Genomic DNA, 22,606 nt, shown 5'->3' on the forward strand with positions numbered 1-22,606 from the left:
CCTTTCCTCTCTAAAAATAAACAAAAATCTTAAAATAATAATAATATCGAATGTAAACTGTAATTGAAAATTAAAATTTAAAAAGTATTTTTTAAAAAAGGACTCGTGTCAAGGAGAAGATGGAGAAGCATGAAGCCGGTGTGCCTGGGCTGATGCTGTAAATGGTTTAACTGGAGGGACGCGGCGACTGATGTCACTTAGTTCATTAATGAACTTCTCAACATACGCTTTTTTCATCAACTCTTTATTTACTGTTGACATTAATGTAATCTGGCAAAAGAGACATGATTGGCTACTTTTCAAACCATGAAATATATTTTCTGCTTTTTAAAATTATTTGTGAGGAGGTCCATTTTGACATGTGTTGTTTTCAGTGACTCATGACTTTTCAGGAACCTAATTTGTAAAAAATGGAGTTAAACCCAGAGCCTCACCTGATGCCAGGTACACAGCGGGTGCTCAAGTATTGCTCACAGAATGAAGAGCTGAAGAATCCCTTTATTCCCGGCCTCCAGGTGTCCAGCCCAGAGCCCGGCCTAACGTGCCTGGAAGGTTGGGAGGGGGTGCAGCCGAATGGAGGGCCCAAGGATCAGGGACCTGGGGTGGCGAACTCCGGCCAAGCCCTCCCCACAACTCCTGGCCCCGAGAGTCCCAGCATGGGGCGAACACGCAGTCCCTAGCACACGCAGGTGTTTTCAACTACTGATGCACCAGCAGGCAAAAGCCAACATCGTAACGGCAGAAATGACTGGCGATTGTGTTATGTTATGTAAACCTCACACCTTGGACCCATGAAGAAGGTGTGAGATGGGAAGAAATGAGGCAGCGTTAGGGGGCAGCAGGCCCCGCCGGGCCGCGTGACCTTGGGCAAGTCACTCCCGCTCTGACCTCAGCTGCGTTGTTTACAAAAGGAGAAGTTGGACAAGTTCATCTAGATGGTCCCTCCACTGGTCACGCCGTTGTGGGCTGGAGGTGATGAGAAAGGCTCTGGGGTGTGGGTCCAACCTGGACCAAGGTCACGGAGAGAAAACAGTCTCAGGGAAGGATTTTCCTGCTGAACCTATTTGCTGAGACCCCCTGCCTGGCCCCTTTGGGTGTGGAATTGTCGAGAACCCAGACGAGACTCAGCCAGGAGTTTCCCTGCTCATGAGCTTTGAGTCCCAAAGTCCAAGAATCCTTATCAGCGTCCCCTGTGCAGTGACTCAGGCCAACTCAGGCTCAGCCAGACGGGGTTTTCTGACAGGCGGGCGGCAAACGGCAGAGGCGGTTCCTCCTTCCAGGAAAGCAGATGCAAACCCAAGGAGTTCTGTTTCCGGTTACGTGAAAACACTCCCTTCGCTTTGTCCCCGAACTCCCCGGGGTGCAGGGGCAGAGGCTCCGACCCCTCAGGAGGCCCCAGTCAGGACATGGGGGCTGCGGGCAGAGGCATCTTCACACCTTAGAGCAGCTTGTGGTTGGCAGAGTTTGCTGAGTCAGCGCGAGTAAGTGCTCTGACAGAGCAGGCGGGCACGGAGCACAGCACAAGTGTCGTCTTCCTGGAGTGTTCCGCTTCTCCTGTGAGGCGGTCAGGATGGTGCCCCCATTTTACAGGTGACAAACCTGAGACTCCAGAGAAGTGGAATGACTCACCCAAAGTCACACGGCAGATGCAGGTGTAGAAGTGTAGGAAGCCACAGGTAGAGGCGTGGCAACCTTCACTGGGTCAAAGTCACGGAGTCATTGAAGGACTGAAAGCTGAGGACAAGGGGATTGTTCCTCGAAGATGCCAGGGGCGGAGAGGCAGGGCCGTGGCCTCTGCCTGAGGAGCACCCGAGACACGGGGAGTCGGGGAGTCGCTGACAGAAAACAGGGAACAGCACTGGGTTCGGGAGAGGCACCCAGCTCTGCAAGTCTCTGTTTCACAAATCAGACCCCTGGGGTGGGTTTTCCTGAGCATGCCCCTTTGTCAGACGAGGCAAGCTGAGGCGCAGTGAGGGAACTCTGCTTCCTTCTTCTGTAAATTGAAGCAGCCGGGCTGGATGCCCTCCCTGGGCAGGTAGCCAGGGGTAAGGCAGGGAGAGAGCTCATGCCCTGTGCCCCCAGTCAGCCCCAGGGCTTCCCTCCCAAAGAATGATGCCTCCACAACATCCTGGATGCAAGCCTCCCAGTCCTCGGCAGGTCCAGGTCCCCCAGGCAGCGTTAAGGTCCGAGACAACAGCTGAGATCCTGTGAGTGCAAAACCCTCCTGGGGATCCTGCTGCCCCTGGAGGAGGGAGGAGGCCGTGCAGCTCACTGCTGCCTTCATGGGAGACTCAGTCTCCCGTCTGTGGGTGCCCAGAGTCCATGCGCCCCTCACGGAGAGACTTCTAGCATCTTCTCCTTGAAATCCATCTTGTCCTGCTCCTGGCTCTCCTGCTGCTCCACGAGGCTGCCCTTGTCCTCAGTGATCTTCCCAGGTATCTTCAGAAATCTGGAATTCAGGCCCCAGCTGCAGATCAGCTGCTGCCCCAGCTGTGCAGGCTTCCAGCCCACCCAACTCCAGCTCTGCTTCCCCTTCACACCTCGACCCTGAAGCTACTCACCTGAACAGAAGTTTCTGCCCGGGCTCCTTCTTAATGATGTTCAGCTTATAGTAGTGGCGGAGCGCACGTGACATCTTCTCGTAGGTCATGTTCACCCGGTTCTGGGAGGCAAAGCAGCCCACATCACACCCCACTCCCCACCCCGTTCCTTCCAGGCCTCGGTTTCCACACCTGGAAGGGAGCAGCCCGGGGTTCTGTGAGGGTGCATGAGAGTTCTCCTGAGTTTGGAAGGAGGAAGTCAGAGGAAGGTCGGGGAAGAAATGGGGTGATTCTCTCGTCTATCTGTCTGAGAACCATGGGGCAGGAGCGAATCACACGTTGCTTTTAAATAGCAAATGCCACAAGCGGTAACAAGTAAATACACATTTAGTTGGAAATGTAATCAGAGAGACAGCATGATGAGGGGCCATGAGGGTCAAGTCACTTCTTCCTCTCCCTGGGGGGGCGGGCAGTGCAGAGCAGCGGCAAAGCAGCTGGGCTTTGGGGTCAGTGTAAGCCCCAGCTCCACCATTTGGCAGCTGTGTGCCTGTGGATGAGTTTCTTTACCTCTCAAAATCTGTGTCTCTGATTATAGAATGAGGATAAGAACATCTGACTCACAGCTTTGTGGGAAGAATTAAATTGCTGACCCACTTAGCACAGTGCTTGGGATGCACTATGCACTAAATGGGTTTACTACTCTCTGAGCCTCAGGTTCCCCCCGTGCTGTGCGGGGATTGGACCAGGTAAGCACACCCGAACTTCAGTCGTTTGCATCCTTCCAGCCACCAGCACTATTGAGAGGCGACCAAATAGAGGACAGAGCTACAGTCTGGGTTCAAGGCCCCACTCTGCCACCTCCTGGCTACAGACAAGCTGGTAACCCAATCTGTCCCCAGTTGCCTCATCTGATAATGCCTACTCTCACGGGGCTGGTGTGAGGGTTAAATGAGTTAAGATAGGCAAAACCCCTGGAGCAGTGCCAGCCAATCAAACGCTATACCATCTTAGGAAATGCTACATATCACAAATTATCATTACTGTTAACAGTTGTCTATAAAAGACTCACTTTTTTTTTTACTTAAATGAATTAATCTATAGATAAGGACACTCACTTTATATCACCACTGTAAGTCATGAGATTGACATGATAGTTAAATTTTTAAATCCTAATTCTTACTAAAATAAATACTTAACTATTACAATCTCCTGGCAGACACCCATTTAGGTGTGGGCGTTCCTCACGCCGGGAATGCTGGACTCAGGGATTCCCGGGCCTTTCCGGCCCTGACACTGGACACTCCCTCGGGGCCTGAGACTTGGGTTTCCGTCCTGGCTTTTTCCAGGGAACCGGCTTCCTCATCTGGGGGTAGGCAGCCAACCACCCCCAAAGCTTGTGCGATTCATTTAAACCTGCTCTGAAAGGGTGCAATGCCAAGCAAAGGTGGGACTAAGCGATTAGAAGGCGAGCTTCCCAAGTTCCAGAAACAGTTCCCATCATCAGGAAGTGACCTGTCTGTCCCTCAGGATGTCCCAAAATGAAAGGACCCCAAGCATTCCTGGAGCTGCTGGGGAAGCCCCATCAGTTCGGGACTGTGCCCTAGTGCTCAGGGGTCCACTCTGACTGCCTGGCCCTGTCCTCCTCTGGATACGTGGGGACCATCCCGCCCACCGGCTGAAGTTCACCTTGTGGTTTCCCCAGAGTCTGGCGAGCCCATTAGGATCCACAACTCGGAAAATCTTGGCGTTCTTGTCTTCCCACCTGATGTAGGACTCGTACCTGGCATCAGAGAGCAGCTGGTACACGTAATCCCACAGCAGCCGGCAGTCTGCAATTGAGCACAGGGGTGTGGACAGGGCACTTCCCTGGAGCTGTGAGGATGGCCACTAGAAAGGCGCTCAGGGGTCCCCGCTGCCAGGGCTGCCCTGTGCAGCAGGATGGAGAAGACGATGGTATAAACAGAAACGGGGGGCCCATTTTTCATTGTTCCATTCAACCACCAGAACTCTAGGGAGTATCTACCTTCATCCCCAGGAAGAGATGAGGCAAAGGGCTCAGAGGGGTACAGATGCATCCAAGGCACCCAGCTCCCGCAGGCAGAGCAGGAAGTCTAACCCAGCTCTGCACACCAATGCCCTCCCCTCAGGCGAAGGCAGCTTCCAGGCCCTTCTCTGCCCCTGGGCCCCTCACTCAGCCCTTTGGGATCTCCATCCTAACAGGAGAGTCAGGAAAATCAAATGTGACATTGCAGGGGACAAACAGCAGAGGGAGCCCAGGAGCACCAGGATTTCTCTTCCACTACCTGGGCCTCCAAGCCATTTTCCTTACAGTGCGTGATGTGAGTGTGAAATAACATAGGAGACAACAACAACGCTCAGCACAGTGCCTGGTGCCGAGTGAACACTCCAAGAATGTTAAGCATTATTATTTTAAAAAATTGAAATAATTGTGCTTTAGAGACTCCTACTCATTTCCAACCCAGAAGGCAAGCTTCCTCCTGCTCTGTGGTGGCATAGAACACAGTGGCCCCGGCATAGCTAGAAAACACCCTTGGGTGCTTATCTGTCAGTCTGTCTGCTTGCCTGTCTGTTAGTCCATCCTTTAACAAGAAATGCAAAACGGAAGCGTGTCACCTGGTTGGAGCTCAGGCTCTGGACCAGGCTGCCTGGGTTCACATCCTGACTCGTCCCTCACTGCCTGGGTGAACGTGGAAGGCCACCACCCTGTGCCTCGTTATCTGTGACAGGGCTCATAATGATACCAACCTCACGGGCTGTAGTGGGGTTAAATAAAGAATCATCCCCAGCACACAGTAGGTGCTCAACTATTTAAAAATTAATAAGGTTTTAAATGCTAATCTGACTGACGGTCTGTTTATGACTGGCTTGTCCTGCTCTGGTGACAGGGCGGGTGTGGCAATCCCAGGCGGCACTGCTCACGTGGCCGAATTGTGGCCAGAACACAGGACAGTCACCCGCACACCTCCCTCCCAGCACAGACGGACCCTCTCACCCCCCAGAGCAAAACCTCCCTCCTCTCTGTCACCTGCGACCTCAGCCCAGACCAGCCTCCTACCCACCTGCGATCCTGCCGTCGACAGGGGCCTTCGGCATCACGGGGAAGGAACAGATGCCCTCAGCCCTACAGCCGAGCTCCGCACAGTGAGGTAAGGTGAAGGACTCTTCCCTGCCGAGGGGACCCCTGGCCAGGCCAGGGGCATCCAGGCAACTCAAGGAGTTGGTAAGCCCCAGGTCTGGTGGCTGCTGCAGGAGGCCTCTTTGGGGGCCCACCTGGGAGGGCCTGGTCCCCTCTGCAAGCAAATGAGCACCATTGATTCTGTGGAACCAGAGCCTCCCCTAGCCCCGCCCCCATAAGGACCTGCCTGGGAGCCCAGTGGGGTAGCACTCCTAGCGATCTTCCTCCATCCAGCCCCCGGTCAGAAGGTCAGGGAGGCTGTGGAGGTGAGGGCCAGGCAGCCCCGGTGCTAACCCCAGCTCCCAGACAAGTAACTTCATCTCTCAAGCCCATTCCCTCATCTGTAAACTTGCACACAAAGCAAGGGGTGACAGAGCTGGGTCCAGAGCCCAGGTACCCTGGATCTCAGTCCAGTGTCTTCTCCATACACCCAGTAAGTGCTTATTGAGAACCTCCTATAGCCATGCATTGTTCTAAGAATCTTGGGGACACAACACTGAGCCCCCAAAAAGCCCCTGCCTTCATGGAGCTTATATTCTAATTGGGTGTGGAAAGAGACAGGTGATTAAAATGAAAAAGGAAGTAGAAACATTATATAATATGGAGAGTGAAAGTAAAGCACAATAACGCAGATAGGAAATCCTGGGAAAGGTGCAGGTGCGTACTGGTCAGGGAAGGTCTCACTGACAGGTTAACGTTGGGACAGACACCTGAAGGAGGTAGAGGAGTGGGCTATGTGGGTATCTAGAGAAGGGACTGCCGGGCGGAGGGAACAAGTGCAAAGGCCCTGAGGCAGGAGTGTCTCTGGCCTGTTCAGTGAAGGAGGCCAGTGAGGCAGGAGCAGCCTGAGCAAGGAGAGGGGTGGCAGAGGATGGCAGAGCGTCAGGGGCTCAGTGTAAGGACTGTAGCCTTGACTCCAGGTGAGATGGCAGCCATTGGAAGATTTTGAGCAGAGAAGTCACACGACCTAATGAATCTCTCCAGCTGCTCTGTTGAGCACAGATCATAGGATATCAAGAGTAGAACCAAGGAGACCAGCGAGGCAGTTCCAGGCTAGGAGAGAAAGAAAACAAGACATCTGACATTTTGCCCAGAGCAGTTGGAAGAAGGCAGGAATCCGGTGCCCACTCTAGGAGGTGAGATGCCTGTTCAGCGTCCCGGTGGAGGGTGGGGCCGGGCACTGTGTGGTGCTCCAGTCTGGGGCTCAGACAGGCCCAGGTATACATGGGAGTCACCAGCACTAGATGGCACTCCCCTCCCGAGACCAGGTGAGATTACCCAGGGCTGAGTGGAGATGGAGAAAAGGCTCCCAGGGCTCTGTGGTGCCCCAACATACGTCGAAGTAGGAGAGAGGAGGGGAAACCAGGAGACTGAGAAGGAATGACCAGTGGGGCGTTCTAGAAGCCAAAGGAAGAGCAGGGACGGAGGACAGCCCACTGGGTGGGAGGCTGTGAGAGATCACAGTGAGTGGACTGGTCATCCCTAAGTTCAGGTCCCTGGAGACCCTGACAAGAGCCGTTTCCATGGAGAGATCAGGAAAAAAAGAAACAGAAACACCATACAAACAACCATTTGCTGCGGAGAAGAGCACAGAAATGAGAAGAGAGGCAAGGCCAGCTGACCACAGGGCTGCACCACAAGCTGCCAGTCAGAGCATCCCAGAGGGCAGGAGGTGGGAGCAAGGGGACAGGGAGCAGAGCGGGAGCTCCTGCACCTCTTCCTCTGTCACGACTTTGCTTGGATGAAGCCCTTCCCTCCCGATGAGGCTGATTTGGGAGAGGGTCTCAGAGTTCCGCTAAGGGCCTCCTCACCTTCCAGGGAGTAGGGGCAGTACCGACTGGGCATCTTCTGCCTAAAGGCCCCTCCAAACAAAGGGCCACATACCAGGGCTTGCCGCTGGGTCTTGATGTACTGGAGCAGCTCATACAGGACATCACCTGGGATGGGGCAGGAGGGGGGCTGCTGACCAGGCTGGGTGGGGAGGCCCTGCCTCATTCCCCCTCAGTCACCTGCCTCTTGGGTGGCTGCATGTCCTGTCACAAGCTTCCAGATGATGGAGATGAGAGGCAGTAGTGTGGCAGGGGAGACAGGGCCACAGGGAATGGCTGGGAAAGGAGGGGGCAGGACAGACCCCTGGGACTGGAAAAACAGCAGCCAAATTGACTCTGCTGTTGCCAGCTCTGGTGGGAACCACCAGGCAAACATTTATGGAAACAATGGTGTCAGCAGCGCTGGGAGGTGAGCATGATCCTCAAACAAACGTCCCCTCCTTCTCTCTCCCTGAGCCTACCTGGGTTTCCATCGTTTTAGAGCAAAGCCAGTGAGTTTCCAGACCTGAACCTGGTGCACGGAACCGGAAGTCGTCCTTGGTGAGGAGGCAGAGGGCGCGGCCGTTCATCTCGAAGCCGTGCTCGCTGGTGTGCTGCAGAGAGTACTCCCGCTCCGCCCAGCGCAGCCAGTGCAGCACGTCCTCCCGGCTCCAGAGCGCGGGCTGGATCCCTGCAACCACAGGACACAGGCTGGGGGCGGGCGCGGGAGTGGGCCAGGGCGAGGTCTGCCCCATCAATGTCTCATCCTCCTATTCAGGCCCTTGCTGCAATGTCACCTCCTCAAAGAAGCCCACCCTGAACACCCCATCTGAGCAGATTCTCTCCTGTCCTGCTATCCATGACCTGTCATTGTCTCTGTCACCGTGTCCTTTCCCTTCCTGGAATCTTACTTACTTTTTAATTTACATTTTACATTAGATATAATTATATGTTTCTGTTTATCATTATCTATGCATTATGGATGTATTCACTTATTTGGGGACCCCCTCCAACCCCCTGTACCCCAGCCTGTCTTCTGATTATTCATTTAGCAAATGCTTACTGAGGAACTGCTCTGTGCTGGGCACTGGTCTGGGTGTGCGGGGCACCCTGTGTGTGTGTTCCGGGACAGCGCCTGACACAGAGCAGGTGCTCGATAAACACGTGTTAAATGATTACACGAATGACCAGCAAGTCCTACAAGGAAGGTGTTACTGCTACTGCTCAGTTTCAGATACGGAAACTGAGGCTCCCAGGGGCTAAGCAACACGGAAGCCTGAGGTACAGCCAGGTCTGGAAGCAGGTCTGTCTGGCCGCTATTCTCTTCCGCTCCTTCGAGCCAGCTCAGATCTGGGTTTGCTGGGGCGCCGCCCAGGGGGCAGAGGAGGCTCCGCCCACCTTCAGCGCAGGTGTTCTTATCTCTGGCAAGACCCAGACCGGCCTCAGCCTTCTTTATTCCCCAGGTGCTTCTGCTCTGCCTTGGCTGCGTGCTCCTAGTGCCAACTACGCACCTCCCGAACCTCGCCTGTTTAGCAGGGCCATAGCCTGACCCCACGGGCCCCTGGCACTCATGCCTTCATGGACCCCTTCCTCCACTAGAGAGATTTTTCAGTTACATTTTATGACTGCATTGATAGGTGAGTACATGGTACATATTAAAACTTTTTCTTTCACATAAAAGTTTTTTCTTCTGATTTCAAAAGAAACCGAAATGTTTTCATGGGCTCCTAAAAGGAGCCCGGGGCCCGGGCACTGTGCTTCTGTGATAAGTCAGCCTGGGGCTTTGCTCTGCGTGGTGCTCCCCCAACAGAGCTCTTCGTCCCTCCCGGGGCCCCCGCCAATGTGAGAGTGGAAGGAGCCCAAGGCTCCCCGGCCGGTGTGAGGCTGGTGTGACCGGTAGGAAAACTGAGGCAGAGGGGAGAAGCAACGGTCTACCCCGCACCCTGACAGTGACAAAGGCGGAGTCAGGCTCTGGCTGCCTCCCTCCCAAAACAACACACAAGATAAAAGTATTTTATGTTTAACAAAAATGTGCATCATCTGCTCACTCATTCGTTCAGCCAATATCTAACAGGCACCGGCCGTGTGCCGAGCACCATGCCATTGCTGGGGACGAGTCACAGAGCAAGGCTGGCAGGAGGGTGGGACCCCGCAAGCAGGGACGAGCCAACAACAACCCTGACCGGGCAGCGCAGAGGGAAAGTGCACCGAGCTCGGGTGCAGGGAGCGGGGCAGCACCGCCCAGCTTGGAAGGCACGACAGGCCTCCCTTACCTTATTTTGGGACCTAAGAGTGAATAAGAAGGAAAAGAATAAATGTCTGAAATAGACCAAAAAGGTAATTAAGAGGGAAAAAAGAATAGAGGTAACAGGTGATCTCTGTGGTACCACATACCACAAAGTCAGGTAATTAAGATCTGATACAATTAAATTAAGATTGACAAGAATCATTGGAAAGGAAGAAGGAGCCTGGAGGGTTGTGTGTGTGGAGGTTAAAATATGTCAGTGGTGGGATTTTAATTCAGAGGGAAAGGACGGTTCATTTAATACATGGTAAAACCACAGCTGGCTCTCCACGTGGAAAAATATATTTGGGCCCTCACCTCCCCAAAATTCACAAAAATCATAAAAAGCAATTCCTGATGAAATAAGGCCTAATGAAAACCTCAGTGGAAGCAGAAATAAGAAACCATACGCACTAGGAATGACAGGACTTCAGGCGTGACAGGAGACTCAGAGGCTGCGACGGTCTTGATTTGTGTGTGTGCGACAAAGATGGCACACACAAAGCTAAAAGAGGGCAGGTTTCGGGGAGATTCTTGCAAAAGACGGATACAAGACCAATGCCTATCATTGGTCAAGAGCATCTCTAAATATTTTTTAAGACAAAGAAGTCTTACCTCTGTTCAGAGTGGAGTGGGATAGCCTAGCACTACTGACACTTCGGGCCTGGAATTCCTTGCTGTGGGGCTTGCCCAGAGCGCTGTAGACTGTTTAGCAGCATCCCTGGCCTCTGCCCACTACAAGTCAGGGGCACACCCACACCCACAAGCTGTGACAACAAAAAATGTCTGCAGACCTTGCCCAGGGTCCCCAAGGGGCAGAGAGCAAAGTCGCTGCCCGTGGAGAGCCCTCGCTGTGGAGCAGCCCCACAAATAACACGCAGGAAGATGTCACCTCACTAGTCAGTGCAGCCACAGAAGCGTGAGATGCCGTTTTATCAGCACCTGCCCCTGGCAGGAATGCACGGAAATCGATGCCTCGCTGGTGGAAACAGGGATTCAGAGACTCTGTGGGAGTTCGGCCTGGGAGTTCAGCCGGGTGAGGGAGAGAGACACCGAAAGCTGGGCAGGCGGCACTCGGAGGCGCATCCAGGAGGAGTCTGGGCCAGGCTGACACTGCCAGTTGGGCCTCCGGGGCTCTGGGGGCTGTGGCAACTGCATTTTCTGCAGTGTTGCCTATTTTATAATATCTGAGGCTGTCAGTCTGAAAATGTAAAACTCTGATTCCTGAGTCAGAGGCACCCGTTTCCCTGTGTTTGGCCAGATTGTGGGAATGGACCCCATCCACACCCCGACACCGCCCTCTGGGCTGCTCTGCCTCTGAAAAACTGACCTCAGTAAGAGGGGAAAACCCTGAACCTGCATACATCATCATCCACGGATGCGGTTCTGTCCCCAGCTCCACAGAAACAGGCAGGAGACATCCCGAACTCTCTCTGAGGGACCTGAGGTCACACACAGCCCACAGCAGCACCTGCGACCTCGAAGCCTGGCATCTGCCTGCCGTGTAATTTGGTTTTCCTTTCATTATGTCTCGAGCACTCCTACCTTTCCTTTCATTATGTCTCGCGCACTCCTACCTTTCATCCCGCTGCTGCCAGCATCTCCCATCCAGTGATAAGAAAAGGGGCCTTCTGTCCCATGTCTTCAAAGAATACTAAGGCCAAAAGTCTTTTCAAACAGGACTTGTGCCCTAGGAAAGGGCCAGCTTCCAAGCAGTGCGTCAGCCACCTAGCCTGGGGCCAAATCCCCAAGTTCAGGATTTGGGTTCCAGCTCAGCCCCTTACTAACTAAGTCACTGTCAACCTCTCTCAGCCTCAGTTTCCTCCTCTGTGAAATGGGATAATAGCACTGCCTCTCCAGGCTGTGGTGCTGGATGAGGGGCAGTGTGCTATGGAGGTTAGGAGTCCAGCATTTCCACTCCTAAGTAAAAAACCTAAGTAAAAACAGTGACCAAATCGACCAAAAGACATGTATGCAAATGTCCACTGTGGCTCCATTCACAATAGATGAGAACTGGAAACCTCACACATGTCTATCGGCCAGAGAATGGGCAAATTGTGATGTTTTCATGCAATAAATGCTGCTTGGGAATGAATCAGAAAGTACAACCAAGTGCTACTCACTACCTGTGAATAAAATGTGAAGATACCACGTCAGGGAAAGAAGCCAGACATAGAACTGTCATCTAACAGAGGCAGTGCTCCTCCAGGGAGAGAAATCGGAATTGTGGTCACCCTTTGGAGGGAAATTGACTGGGAAGAGGTACAAGGGAACTTTCTGGGGCACTGGAAATGGTCTAGATCTTAATGTACGTGGAGGCTACACAGGTGTGTGCATGCACAAAACGCCACGGAGCTGGACACTTATGATTAGTCCACTTGACTGTATCTAAGTTCTACCCCAACAACCACACAGAAGTGAAAACACACAACAACAAAAAGTGCCCTGATGGTGCCAGGCCAGCGGGGACCTAAAGGGCTGTGTTTCACTTTCCTCGTCTGTACCAGCTTCAGCAACCAAAGCAAGAACAAACTGTGCCAGCCACACAGGGCTGTCACAAGGACTCTGTGAGAAAGTCCATTTAACGTCCAGTGTCTGGCATGTGGCATGTGGCATGTGGTGTGTGTTTTCTAAGACAAACAGCCCTCTTAGTGTTAGATGAGGTTATATGTGTGAAATGGGCGGCACAGGGCACAGCATACCTAAGACCTCAGCAAGTGCCGGGGAGCATTGCATAAGGTGTCGACTCTCCTGAGAAGTCTCCCTGACCGGGTCACTGGGATGGGCTCCACTGGGTCTCCCCTACCAATCTAACCAACCTCTGGGGCGTCACCTGCAGACCAGCCCACAGCTTTTCCCTCTCTCGGCAGCGATCCGCTGTGTTTTCAGTTCCCTCACACCAAGCCTCTGTGTCTCTCAAGGCTCCAGCCAGATATCACCGTACTCTCCCTGCCCCAAGATTTGCTCACTGGGAATTTCCAGCTTGGCCAGCTCCCAGTGTTTGGACAGATCTGAACAGAGACCCCGCTGGCTGGGGCAGCTGGAGGAGCTACCTGTCCAGGACACGCTAAGAGGGCTCGGATGTCTCCCTGAAGTGTCAACAGTCCATCCCACACCCACAGAGCAGGGCAGGATGTAGGGGTGCCCCTCCCCCCAGCTGTGTTGCCCTCTCTACCCTGCCACTGGGCTTACTGCCTCCTCATGCAGTCCCTGCACCCCCGCCAGGACGTCAGGTCCATGAGGCACAGCCTTTGTTGGTCTCTGGCACCCAGAGCAACGCCTGCCATATGGTAGATGTTTGATAAATTTAAATTGCCTAAATGAGGGAGCTGAGCATGTCAGCGAGGGCCAAAATGGCCTCTGGACATCCTGACTAATCCCCTCTCCAGCCCCCCAGCCCCAACCAACCCAGTCTCTCTTCCCACAGCATCCCTGTCACTCCCTTACTCAAGAAACTCAAGTGGCTCCCAACCACCACCCCCATTAAGTCAAATCCCCTCCACACTATTCTCAAGACTCCCTCAAGCTGCCCCTCCCCACAGGATCAAAGTTGTTTCCTGCCACTCCTCGCTGCCGCTGCCTGCAGGTCACCAGACCAAGTGACCTCCCGGGCCAACAGAGCTGGACCAGCCTTCAGCATCCAAATCAGAACAACCGGCCTCTACCCACCTGGCAGGACCTCCAGGATGTATGCAGGACACAGTGTAAAGTGTTTGGCTGGGCCCCTAAAAATGCAAGCTGTGAGTGAAAGCTGTAGGGTCTGAAGGATATGGGATTGGATCCCAGTTTCACCATCATACTGGTGGCTGACTGTGGACAAAATTATTCACCCCACACTAAGGCCAGTTTGCACATCTGTAAGGTGGGGATAATAACAACCTACTTCCCGGGTCTATCGAGTGCATTTCATCAGAGGGTGTATTTATGGGATATGTCCAGCATAATACCTGATCAAAAGTAAAAACTTAACAGAGGCCTTTGTTATTATTATCAACATCTTCAGTGGGGGAGGCTGCCTGGAAACAAAGGGACCAGCTTATTTCTCTGCCACCGAAACTGTGGTTTAGCATCAGCATCATCTTTAGTTTATTTCCTGACACTGTCTGTCCAGGGGCCCCTCTAATCTGTCGCCCCATTGTCAGTGATCACCAAGGAAAGCAGTACTGGCTTTCCAGCTTTAGCCAGTACTGCTTTCCTTGGTGATCACACTCAGCCTTATGGCCATCACCTCACTGTAGGGCAGGGGCCGGGCCAGCGCGGACGCTGTGTTGTCCGGCACTGGGCCACGTCTGCGAGGCAGAATGGGAGAATGGAATGAAGCCCAGCTAGGTCTCGGCTCAGTTTCCTCCCAAAGGAGGGGTCTCTTCCAGTTGCACGAAGATTCATTTGGCCCGGCCCATGCCCTGAGTTTAGAAGGAAAGGTTCTCTGTCCTCAGATTGTTAGTTCTGGGAGTCTCCCTTCTGGTGGCTGTCTGCCATAGTTCTTCTCACTGTCAGGTGATGAACCCCACCGTCAACACTCACCGCTTCCAGAACCTTCCCTTCCAGTCTCCATCCTCCCCACTCCAGCCCACCTTTGTACTTTACACTTGTACCCACCTAGCTTACCCCCCTACCATGCCATCACCCAGGGCAGCGCTTCTCAAACCATTCTGACCTCAACCCAAAGTTGAAAACATCTTACATCATGACCCTCAAACATGGATATACAAATAGTCACAACAAAGAGTTCCTGAACACACAGCTGCCTTATGATGTACTCTGACATATACTATTTCCTTTTGTGAACATACTTGTGTTGACCCACTAAGTTGATTTCACCTCCGCTGTGCTCTTGACCAGCACTTTGAAAATCACTGCTAGGATTTAGCTGCATAAATGAGGTTCTCAGATGCACTTCCAGCAACAGCGGCACTTGGAGTTCATTAGAGATGCAGAATCCCAGGCCCTACCCGGGACCCACTGAACCCAGGAGATTCACAAGCACGTTCAGATTTGAAAAGCCCTGCTCTAGGAGCCAGGAAGCCACAGTTGTTAGAATCATATCTATTGAAATAAATGCCCAGGACTCCGCTGAAAGTGAAAGACAGGAGCTTGAGCAGGGCCATGAACACTCAGAGCTCCCCAGGGCCCTTTGCCCTCACGCACCCTGCCAGGGAGCTGCAGAGCGATGCTGCCCCACCCCTTGGCCTGACATCTGAAAATTAGAGGTGGCGCTCATGTCTCTCCCTGTGGTTTAACCAGAGCAGGGAGCTTTGAAAGTCAATGTCGAAACACAAAGATGTCTCAATCCCTCTACATCCGATAGTGAGGAAGTTCACAGACCTTTTTCCCAGGGATAAGCTCCTGGGAAATGAAGAGACCCCAGACAAGGAACTAAGAGCCCTGGGTTGGGGCCCCTTCTGATATTTGGCTTTAAAGACGACTCTTGTCTCAAGGAGTCTCAGTTTCTCTGTCATTGAGTGAGGTTGTGCTGGTAATCACTTCTAAACCACCTCCTCTCGAAATCCCCTGAGTTGTCCCTTGAAGCGGCATCACCTCCTCCCAGGCGCACTCAGCCTGGTCCCAGAAGTGGTCATAGCACCCGCACTGGCTTCCTGGCTCTGGACTCCGCTGGCCCCGCCCCGCCTCGGGCAGATCTGTTCTCTCTCCACTTGCACAGAGGACACACCGTGGTGAATCCCATCCCTCCGCCCAGCCCACCTCCTGTCACGTCACCAGACATCACAGTCGCCCTCGGAGTGCACTCCCCGCTGCCGACTGCCCCTCTGGTCAGGCAAATAAACACAGGCAGGGAGCCCCATGGGGCCCTAGCTCTTGTGCTGCGCTGCACTGACTCACAAATCTAAATCAGATTTGTTCTGTCTGTTCACCTTCCTGCTGAGGCAAATCAGCCCTGGTGATTAGAACGGAAGCTGGAGGTGGAGGAAGGAATGGGGTGGGGGACAAGGAATAAATGTCAGAGAGATGCCCAGCAAGGGGAACCCAATTTCCAGCAATGCAAAAATCGGGCGGACACCGCCCCAGCCTTCCGAAAGGTCAAACCCTCAGAAGGTGTCAGCAGTTTGCTTCTCTGGGATGTTGTTGACAGGAAAATGAGTCATTTAGTGTCCTCTATCTTTTAAGACTGTTAGATATTTGCTAAGGGCCAGAACCGTGTTGCCTGAATATTTTCAGAAGTAACTATGAGTCATGGAATCTACTATGAGAAATACAGAAGATGCTGCTGGTGCCCCTCCCAAGGCCCTTCGTTCTCCCCTCTCTACACGGTGCGTGCGGCCAAACGCTGCCCTTTACTCTACGCCCGACTCAGCCAGTGAACAGGGCAGCTTGGGAAGCTGGGGACTCCACACCCCTGGAAGCAGTCTTCATCCCACAAGGATGAGAACTGAGTGGATAAAGACCCAGCTTCCTTACCCCGGGCTGGGATAACTCAGGGGGTATTCTCCCTGTCCCCCAGAGGTCCCCGTTGGGATTGAACTCCCGTTGCCCACAGAGCTAACTGGCCTGAGGGAACACTCTTCTGAATTCCTTCTCTCCTCTGTGGAGTATTTCAGGTCTGGAGACCCTGAAGAGGCCCTGTTCTGGAGAGCTCTAGCCCAAGGCAACAGGACTAGTACCTTAGGGGCTCTAGATAGGTCACATGGCCCTGTGGCCTGAGCTGCGTGCGTAACCAGGGAACAGGCTGGCTCAAGAGGGGAGGAAACTTCTGTCACTAGAAATGTGCATAAAGGGGGACCCACAAAAGGGGGCTTCCAAGAATGAAAAGGCTTGCATAGTTATATTCACTGAGGGTGTGACTAAAGTTTTCAAGCCCCCACTTCTGCCCCCTGTCACCCAGGAGCCTTGAGCTAGGCACAAAACAGGAGGCAGGAGGCTGAAAAGTACTTGACCTTGGGCAGAACAAATCTCCTGGGCCTTGGTTTCCTCATTTGGAACATGAGGGAGTTACCTGAGGTGACATCTAGGGTCTCTACCAGCTTCGACATCCTGGGATCTGGTGAACCACTTGAGGGAGTGGTCTTTGAACATGGTGGGGGCCTCGGGAACAATCCAGAGAGCGCTGTGGGACTGCAGAGAAGCCTCTCCCTCCCCGAGGCTCAGTGTGCTCAGCTGTCCTGAGGGGACTGGATTAGACAACCTCTAAGGTCCTGTTCAACAGCAACACCCAGGGTCTTCAGGTCTGCCCGAAGGTCCTATTTTTCCTCGCCACCATGGCTTGGGCTGGGAATGGAGCCCAGATCCTACCTTCTATGTAACCGTTGCCAAATATCTCCCTGGAGCAGCCCTGAGCCCCAAGCTACCGGCCAGGGTTGGCATCTGGACAAAATGAAACAATAGAGGTTCCTTACAGAAGAGCCCCCGCCCTTCTGCCCACTTCCCTCTCCGCTGCTCAGAGGCACCACAGCCTCCCCCACACTCTGGGCTTTGCTCCTGTCCATGCGTCCATGTCTTGGTCCCCACCTTCCCTCCGATCATGGAAAGACAGGCCCTGTTCCCCATTCAAAACATGCTAGGCAGCAGAGAACAAAGGCACAAGGGGGCAGCAGGGTCTTCCCAAGGACGGTGAAGTCCCACCCCACATTCTGCCCGGTTCTGTCAGCACCTCAGAAAGCACTTTGTGGCCAGGAAATCAGAAGGGCGTGAAATCAATACAGCAGTGTTCCAACCATGGGCCAGGCGAGCAGGAAGTGGGCCCGGTGCTTTACAACCCAGGCCGGACACGCCTTCCCACAGCTGCCAAGACCGGAACCCAGTCAAAGATCGCGCCCGCCCCTCAGCTAGCTGCCTATCCCAGGATTCACACAGCTTAGGAAGTGCATTTAAAAATCTCTTAGAAGATCATCAGCAGGACCAAGATTTAGCCTTAATGTGGAGAGCCTGTGTGATCTCTGACATGTCACTTAGCTTTCCTACCCCTCAGTTTTGCCGTTTGAAACACCCTCTCCATGGTTACAGGTTTCCTCAGGCAAGAGCAGTATTTAGAAAATGAAATGAAAGGATGTGGCCAATATATTTCCCATGGTTATTTTAGGGTAGAATTTTTTGTTTGTTTGATTGATTGGGTGTTTTTTTTATTGTTTTACAACCTACATTCTTTTTTAAAAATTTTTTATTTCTTCTACCACCATTTATCCCCCCTACACCCTCTTCTACCTCTACCACCCCTCCCCCCCACAATCACCACAATTTTGGGGTGGATTTGATTGTTCTCTCTATGTTCTTATGCTTCTCTGTCATTCCCCAATTTTTGATAATAAGCACATGCTACTTTTGTAACAATAAGAAGTAAATATAATTATTTAAAAGAGAGTTCTACATTCATCCAACTGTTCACTGTTTAGCCCCATCTGGCTTCCTCACTGGCCATGTCCCCAACTCGTGGCCTTTAGATTGGAAGGGGCCCTACTGCCCATCGGGTCCCGGCCCACATCTCCGCAGGAGGAGGTGGGCACCTCACGCTTGGTCATGCATCTGTGTTCTCTGCAAAGAGAATCCACATTTACCTCCTCTGACTCCCTCACCAAGGAGCAGTTACAGAAAACCCAGCAAAGAAATAGCAAATGGAAGGACGCTAAACCCTTAGACAAGAAAAGTTTATCCATCACATTTATAACCTTTAAAAACATCACCCTTTCTCCTCCTGTCTACTCACGGAGTCTTCCTGGCAGCTTGCAGATCCCCCCCTCACCCAGCAGGTCCACCTGAGCTTCACATCTCGCTTGGGCCTGGTTGCCTGGGGGTGGCGTGGCTGCCAGGGGGCTCACAGGAGAACCGGCCACTGCTCCCTCCTAGACAAGAAAAACCAGGGCGTCAAAGGTGAGCATCTTGGTGTAGGCTCAGTAGTCCTGAAAGGTATTAAAAATTTTGTTCCAAGGGAAAGAGCACCTATCTCCATGTCTACCATAAAAGTAGGCATCATGTATGTCTTCAGCTTGATACCGTTAACATCTTGTACATAGTGGGCACTTGACAAATTTCGTCTTTCCTATTCAACCTTTCAGGCATGTGCCTAACCCCGTCAGAAGGCTGCCCTGACAAGACTTGACTTGCAAGCTGGAGATCTGAGGGTCTAATGATACTCAGTGGGAACCTGAGGGGCCAGGACAAGTCAGACATAAGCAAACGATTAAAAGGTGTTTTTAAAAGAGAAAAAGAAAAGACAAAGCTCTGACCCCCAAAGTCCCACGATCAGCCTAGCCCTCAGAGCTCATTCACCAGGGCGCAGGGATGGAAAAAATGAAAGGATTTGGTAGAGACAGGAGGACCCTGGGGGCTCGCCCACAGTCACAGGCTGCTATTTCGTAAAAAGTGAAAGTGAAAGCGGCCCCAGCCAGAGTCTTTGGCTCACTCTAGGATCTGCAAGAGTGTTACATTCATTCCTTGGTGTCTGAGGAGGGCAGTCTGCAGTAAAAGACTGCCAAGTAAAAGACCGCAGTCAAGGCCAGCAAAGCAAACCCCAGAAGCCTTGGTCACTGCACGAGAGGATTCCACGCCTTTTGGGGTAGTTCCCACTTTATTTCTGGTTGCTCCCCACCCTGCCCCACTTGGTGCTGTTTCCCAGGTAACCCAGCCACAGAGGCAGTGGGGGGCTTGCCAAGCTGGAGGACGGACTCAAGGCCTGGGACTGGCTTTGGACTTCCAGGAAGATCCCAGTCTTCTCCAGCCTCTTCCAAGCAAGAGGAAGGGGAATCCCAGGGCTGGGACTGCCTGCCTGGGAAAGACCAGCCAGGGAGCTGTGAGTTAGAGCTCTGGGTTTCGGCATGAAGGCCAGGGAGGAGTGTGATAAAATACATATGGTATGGATCTTGGGGAGAGCAGGGTAGAGAAAGACTGGGGGGGGGGGGGGGGCGGGGCAGGGAGGATCCCAGGGAAATATGGCAAATGGAGAGGGATTGCTAAAGAAAGAGAGGGGCTCTTGTGTGGCAGTTGTGCGTGCCAGCTGTGAAGGTCTGGCTTGTGCAGAAACTTCCAGGGACTTCGCATCTGGTTGATGTAGGAGAAGTGAGGAGAAGGACAGAAAGCGCAGCACACAGGAATTTCAAGAAGAGAGAGTGAGGGGCTGGAGGTGAGTGCTCAGAGGGGAGTGAGGGGCGTTAAGGGATGGATGGTAAGGCTGGGGAAAGTGTTGGAAAGTGAGATCCCAGCCAGGAAAAAAAGTCTGATACAATGAGTATGGAAAATGAGGCGGTGGAGAAGGGGTGAGGGCAGGTGACTCCGCTGTGTGGTTCAGCTGCCAGGCTCTTACCTGCATTACAGGTGGAGGTGAGGGAGCCACCCGGCTGTCCCGTTGTGAGTGCTCCAAAGCCTGCTCGCTGCTGAGTCCTCGGCCAGCGCTTCCAGACCCTCCCTTCCCAAACGCCTAACTCGGCCTGGAAAACTGAAATGTCTCATGGGAGGAATCTCTTTCAAGAAGTGCTGGGTAGTGTGCGCTCAGTTCCCCGGACGAGCAGGCGTGCAGGGCGCTCCGGTAATCGCTATCCTTCCGGGAAACGAAAATGAAAGAGCGGGATCCGGCTTCCACTCCCACCCCGGCGGGCTTGTGGGAGGGCAGGGGCCGGCCCCTGCGGGAGCGGAGTCCCGGGGCGCCGGGGCGCCGTGGCTCTCACGTCCTCCCGCCCGGTGGACAGCTCCTCCGGCAGCCTGGCCCTGGCTTCCAGGGAGATGAAGGTGGGATTCTACCAGATCTGGGGAGCCGAGGGAACTCCTGGGCCAGGGCTCAGGACCACGACAGACCAACTTCATGCTGCCTTTGTGCGTCCCCACAGATGGATAGGAGGGGCCCCCCTCATGCTGTCCATCTGGACCAGCTGCCTGACCTTAAGGGTGGGTGACCTTTGTCCACATGCCATTTGGCTGGGTACAGGCCCCAAGGCCCTGAGCCTGGGAGCCTCCAACAGCGCTGGCGTGGTGCTCCTCTTGACCTAAACACTGGTACTCAGTGGATCCCGGCCGGCATCTTTGCCAGGCCCATGGCCGCCCCAGGCGTAGTGCCCAGCTGCTCATTACCGTGTGCGCCTGCCTCAGCTCACTCTGTCTTGACAGGAAACTGAGAGAGGCTGTAAGCTCCAAACCAACATAGCCACAGAAGAAAAGGAGGGAAGAAGCCCTAATAACCCTCCATGGAAAGGTCGAGGGTGTAGCTACTGTTATTAATATAAAGAAGGCTTAGCACTGATGTATCATGAGCTCCTAGAAACCAATAGGAACAAGGCCAGAAATACAACAGAAAAATGAGCAAAGGATATAAATAGGCAATCCACATAAAACAACATGCCCAGTGGTCCCTAAACTTAGAAAAAGATGCTTAGACTCGCTCATTGTAAAAGCCATGCAAATCAAAGTTATTCTGAGATATAATTTTTTACCCATTAATTTAACAAAAATTCAAAAGTTTAATAATATAATCTGTTGGAGAGGCTGAGAGCACTTCACTGAGCATAGGAAGTGGTATGACCCCATGGGGGACAGCACGGCAGGATCAAGCAATGTTACAAATGCATTTACCCTTCATCCAGCGTTACCACCAACAGTAGTATTACACACTATCTTTTCTGTGTGTGTATACATATTTGTACAAAGACACTTCTGGTAGGATGTATAATAAGTAACATAATTGGGATTCAAGATAGAAAATAAGAGCAAGGGTTTTCTTCGCAAAATTTTTAATAATTTTTTGATGTCATGTGGTTAAATATGTATTCAAAAGGAAGATGGGAGAGAAGAGAAAGAGAAAAGAAGAAAAGGAAAGGGAGGGAGGGGAAGAGAGTGAGAGAAAGAACGAAAGAATGGGAGAAAAAGAGAGAACGAAAGGAAAGGAAGGAAGGGAAAGAAAGAAAGAAAGAAAGAAAGAAAGAAAGAAAGGAAGGAAGGAAGGAAGGAAGGAAGGAAGGAAGGAAGGAAGGAAGGAAGAAAGAAAGAAAGGAAGGGGGGAGGGAGGGAGGGAGGGAGGGAGGGGGGGAGGGGGGAGGGAGGGAGGAAAAGAGAGGCTCTGGCCAGGCAGCTCAGTTGGCTAGAGCAGTGTCTCAATATGCCAAGGTTGCAAGTTCAATTCCCAGTAAGGGCACATACAAGAATCAACCAATGAATGCATCAATAAGTGGAATAATAAGTCAATGTTTCTCCCCCCACCCTTCTCTCTCTCTCTCTCTCTCTCTCTCAAATCAGTAAACTTTGCTTAAAAATTTTTTTAAAAAGGCCCTGGCTGGCGTAGCTCAGTGGATTGAGCATGGACTGCGAACCAAAGTGTTGCTGGTTCGATTCCCAGTCAGGCAGGGTACATGCCTGGGTTGCAAGCCATGACCCCCAGCAAATGCATACTGATGTTTCTCTCTCTCTCTCTCTTCCTCCCTTCCCTCTCTAAAAATAAATAAATAAAATCTTTAAAAAAGAAAAGAAAAGAGATTGTTTTAAAAAAAATTTTTTTAAAGAAAGAATAGTTTTAAGGATCTGTTTCATGTCAGCAAGCCAAAACTTGGGAGGTGATGGGAATAAGGAGGTGTTGTGTGAGGCCGACTAAAGAAATGGGGATGTTTCCCTTTGGAAGGACAAAGGCGATGCTACGTACCCCGTTAGTCTATGACATTGTGAACCCACATAAGCAGGAGTAAATGGAATCCCTCCTTCACAAAAGAAATATGCATAGGTTTTCATTCTCAATAAAATAATGGTTTATTTTTAAATAACACTTTTCTCACAAAGAACTCAAACATATATAGAACTTATAAATTATAACGACAAACTTTCTTAATACCTGTAATACTTCTACAAGGAGGGA

At 52.3% G+C, this 22,606-nt stretch overlaps 1 protein-coding gene across 4 annotated transcripts; it reads right to left on the reverse strand.

Annotated features, from left to right (window-relative positions):
• Window positions 1-311: 311 nt before the first annotated feature.
• On the reverse strand, window positions 312-20,218 carry ETV7 (ETS variant transcription factor 7). Of its 4 annotated transcripts, XM_036024029.1 has the most exons (8): window positions 20,078-20,218; window positions 18,485-18,620; window positions 8,071-8,235; window positions 7,548-7,673; window positions 5,621-5,851; window positions 4,227-4,369; window positions 2,562-2,662; window positions 312-2,449 (listed from the first exon to the last, which is right to left on the reverse strand). In XM_036024029.1, the coding sequence occupies exons 1-8, from the start codon at window positions 20,081-20,083 to the stop codon at window positions 2,332-2,334; spliced, it is 1,026 nt and encodes a 341-aa protein (XP_035879922.1). In that variant the 5' UTR covers window positions 20,084-20,218; the 3' UTR covers window positions 312-2,331. The 4 variants fall into 4 exon arrangements, with proteins under 4 accessions (XP_035879922.1, XP_035879923.1, XP_028365868.1 ...); XM_036024030.1 differs by lacking the exon at window positions 7,548-7,673; XM_028510067.2 differs by lacking the exon at window positions 18,485-18,620 and having other exon boundaries at window positions 20,078-20,204.
• Window positions 20,219-22,606: the final 2,388 nt, after the last annotated feature.

Source organism: Phyllostomus discolor, chromosome 4 (assembly GCF_004126475.2).
Source record: "Phyllostomus discolor isolate MPI-MPIP mPhyDis1 chromosome 4, mPhyDis1.pri.v3, whole genome shotgun sequence".
Taxonomy (NCBI): Eukaryota; Metazoa; Chordata; class Mammalia; order Chiroptera; family Phyllostomidae; genus Phyllostomus; species Phyllostomus discolor.

Coding starts and splice junctions, on each gene's coding strand:
- ETV7 (XM_036024029.1), bottom strand. Junction 2,663..4,226: donor GACTCTGGGGAAACCACAAG/GTGAACTTCAGC, acceptor TTTGCCTCCCAG/AACCGGGTGAACATGACCTA. Junction 2,450..2,561: donor GGGCAGAAACTTCTGTTCAG/GTGAGTAGCTTC, acceptor CCTGAATTCCAG/ATTTCTGAAGATACCTGGGA.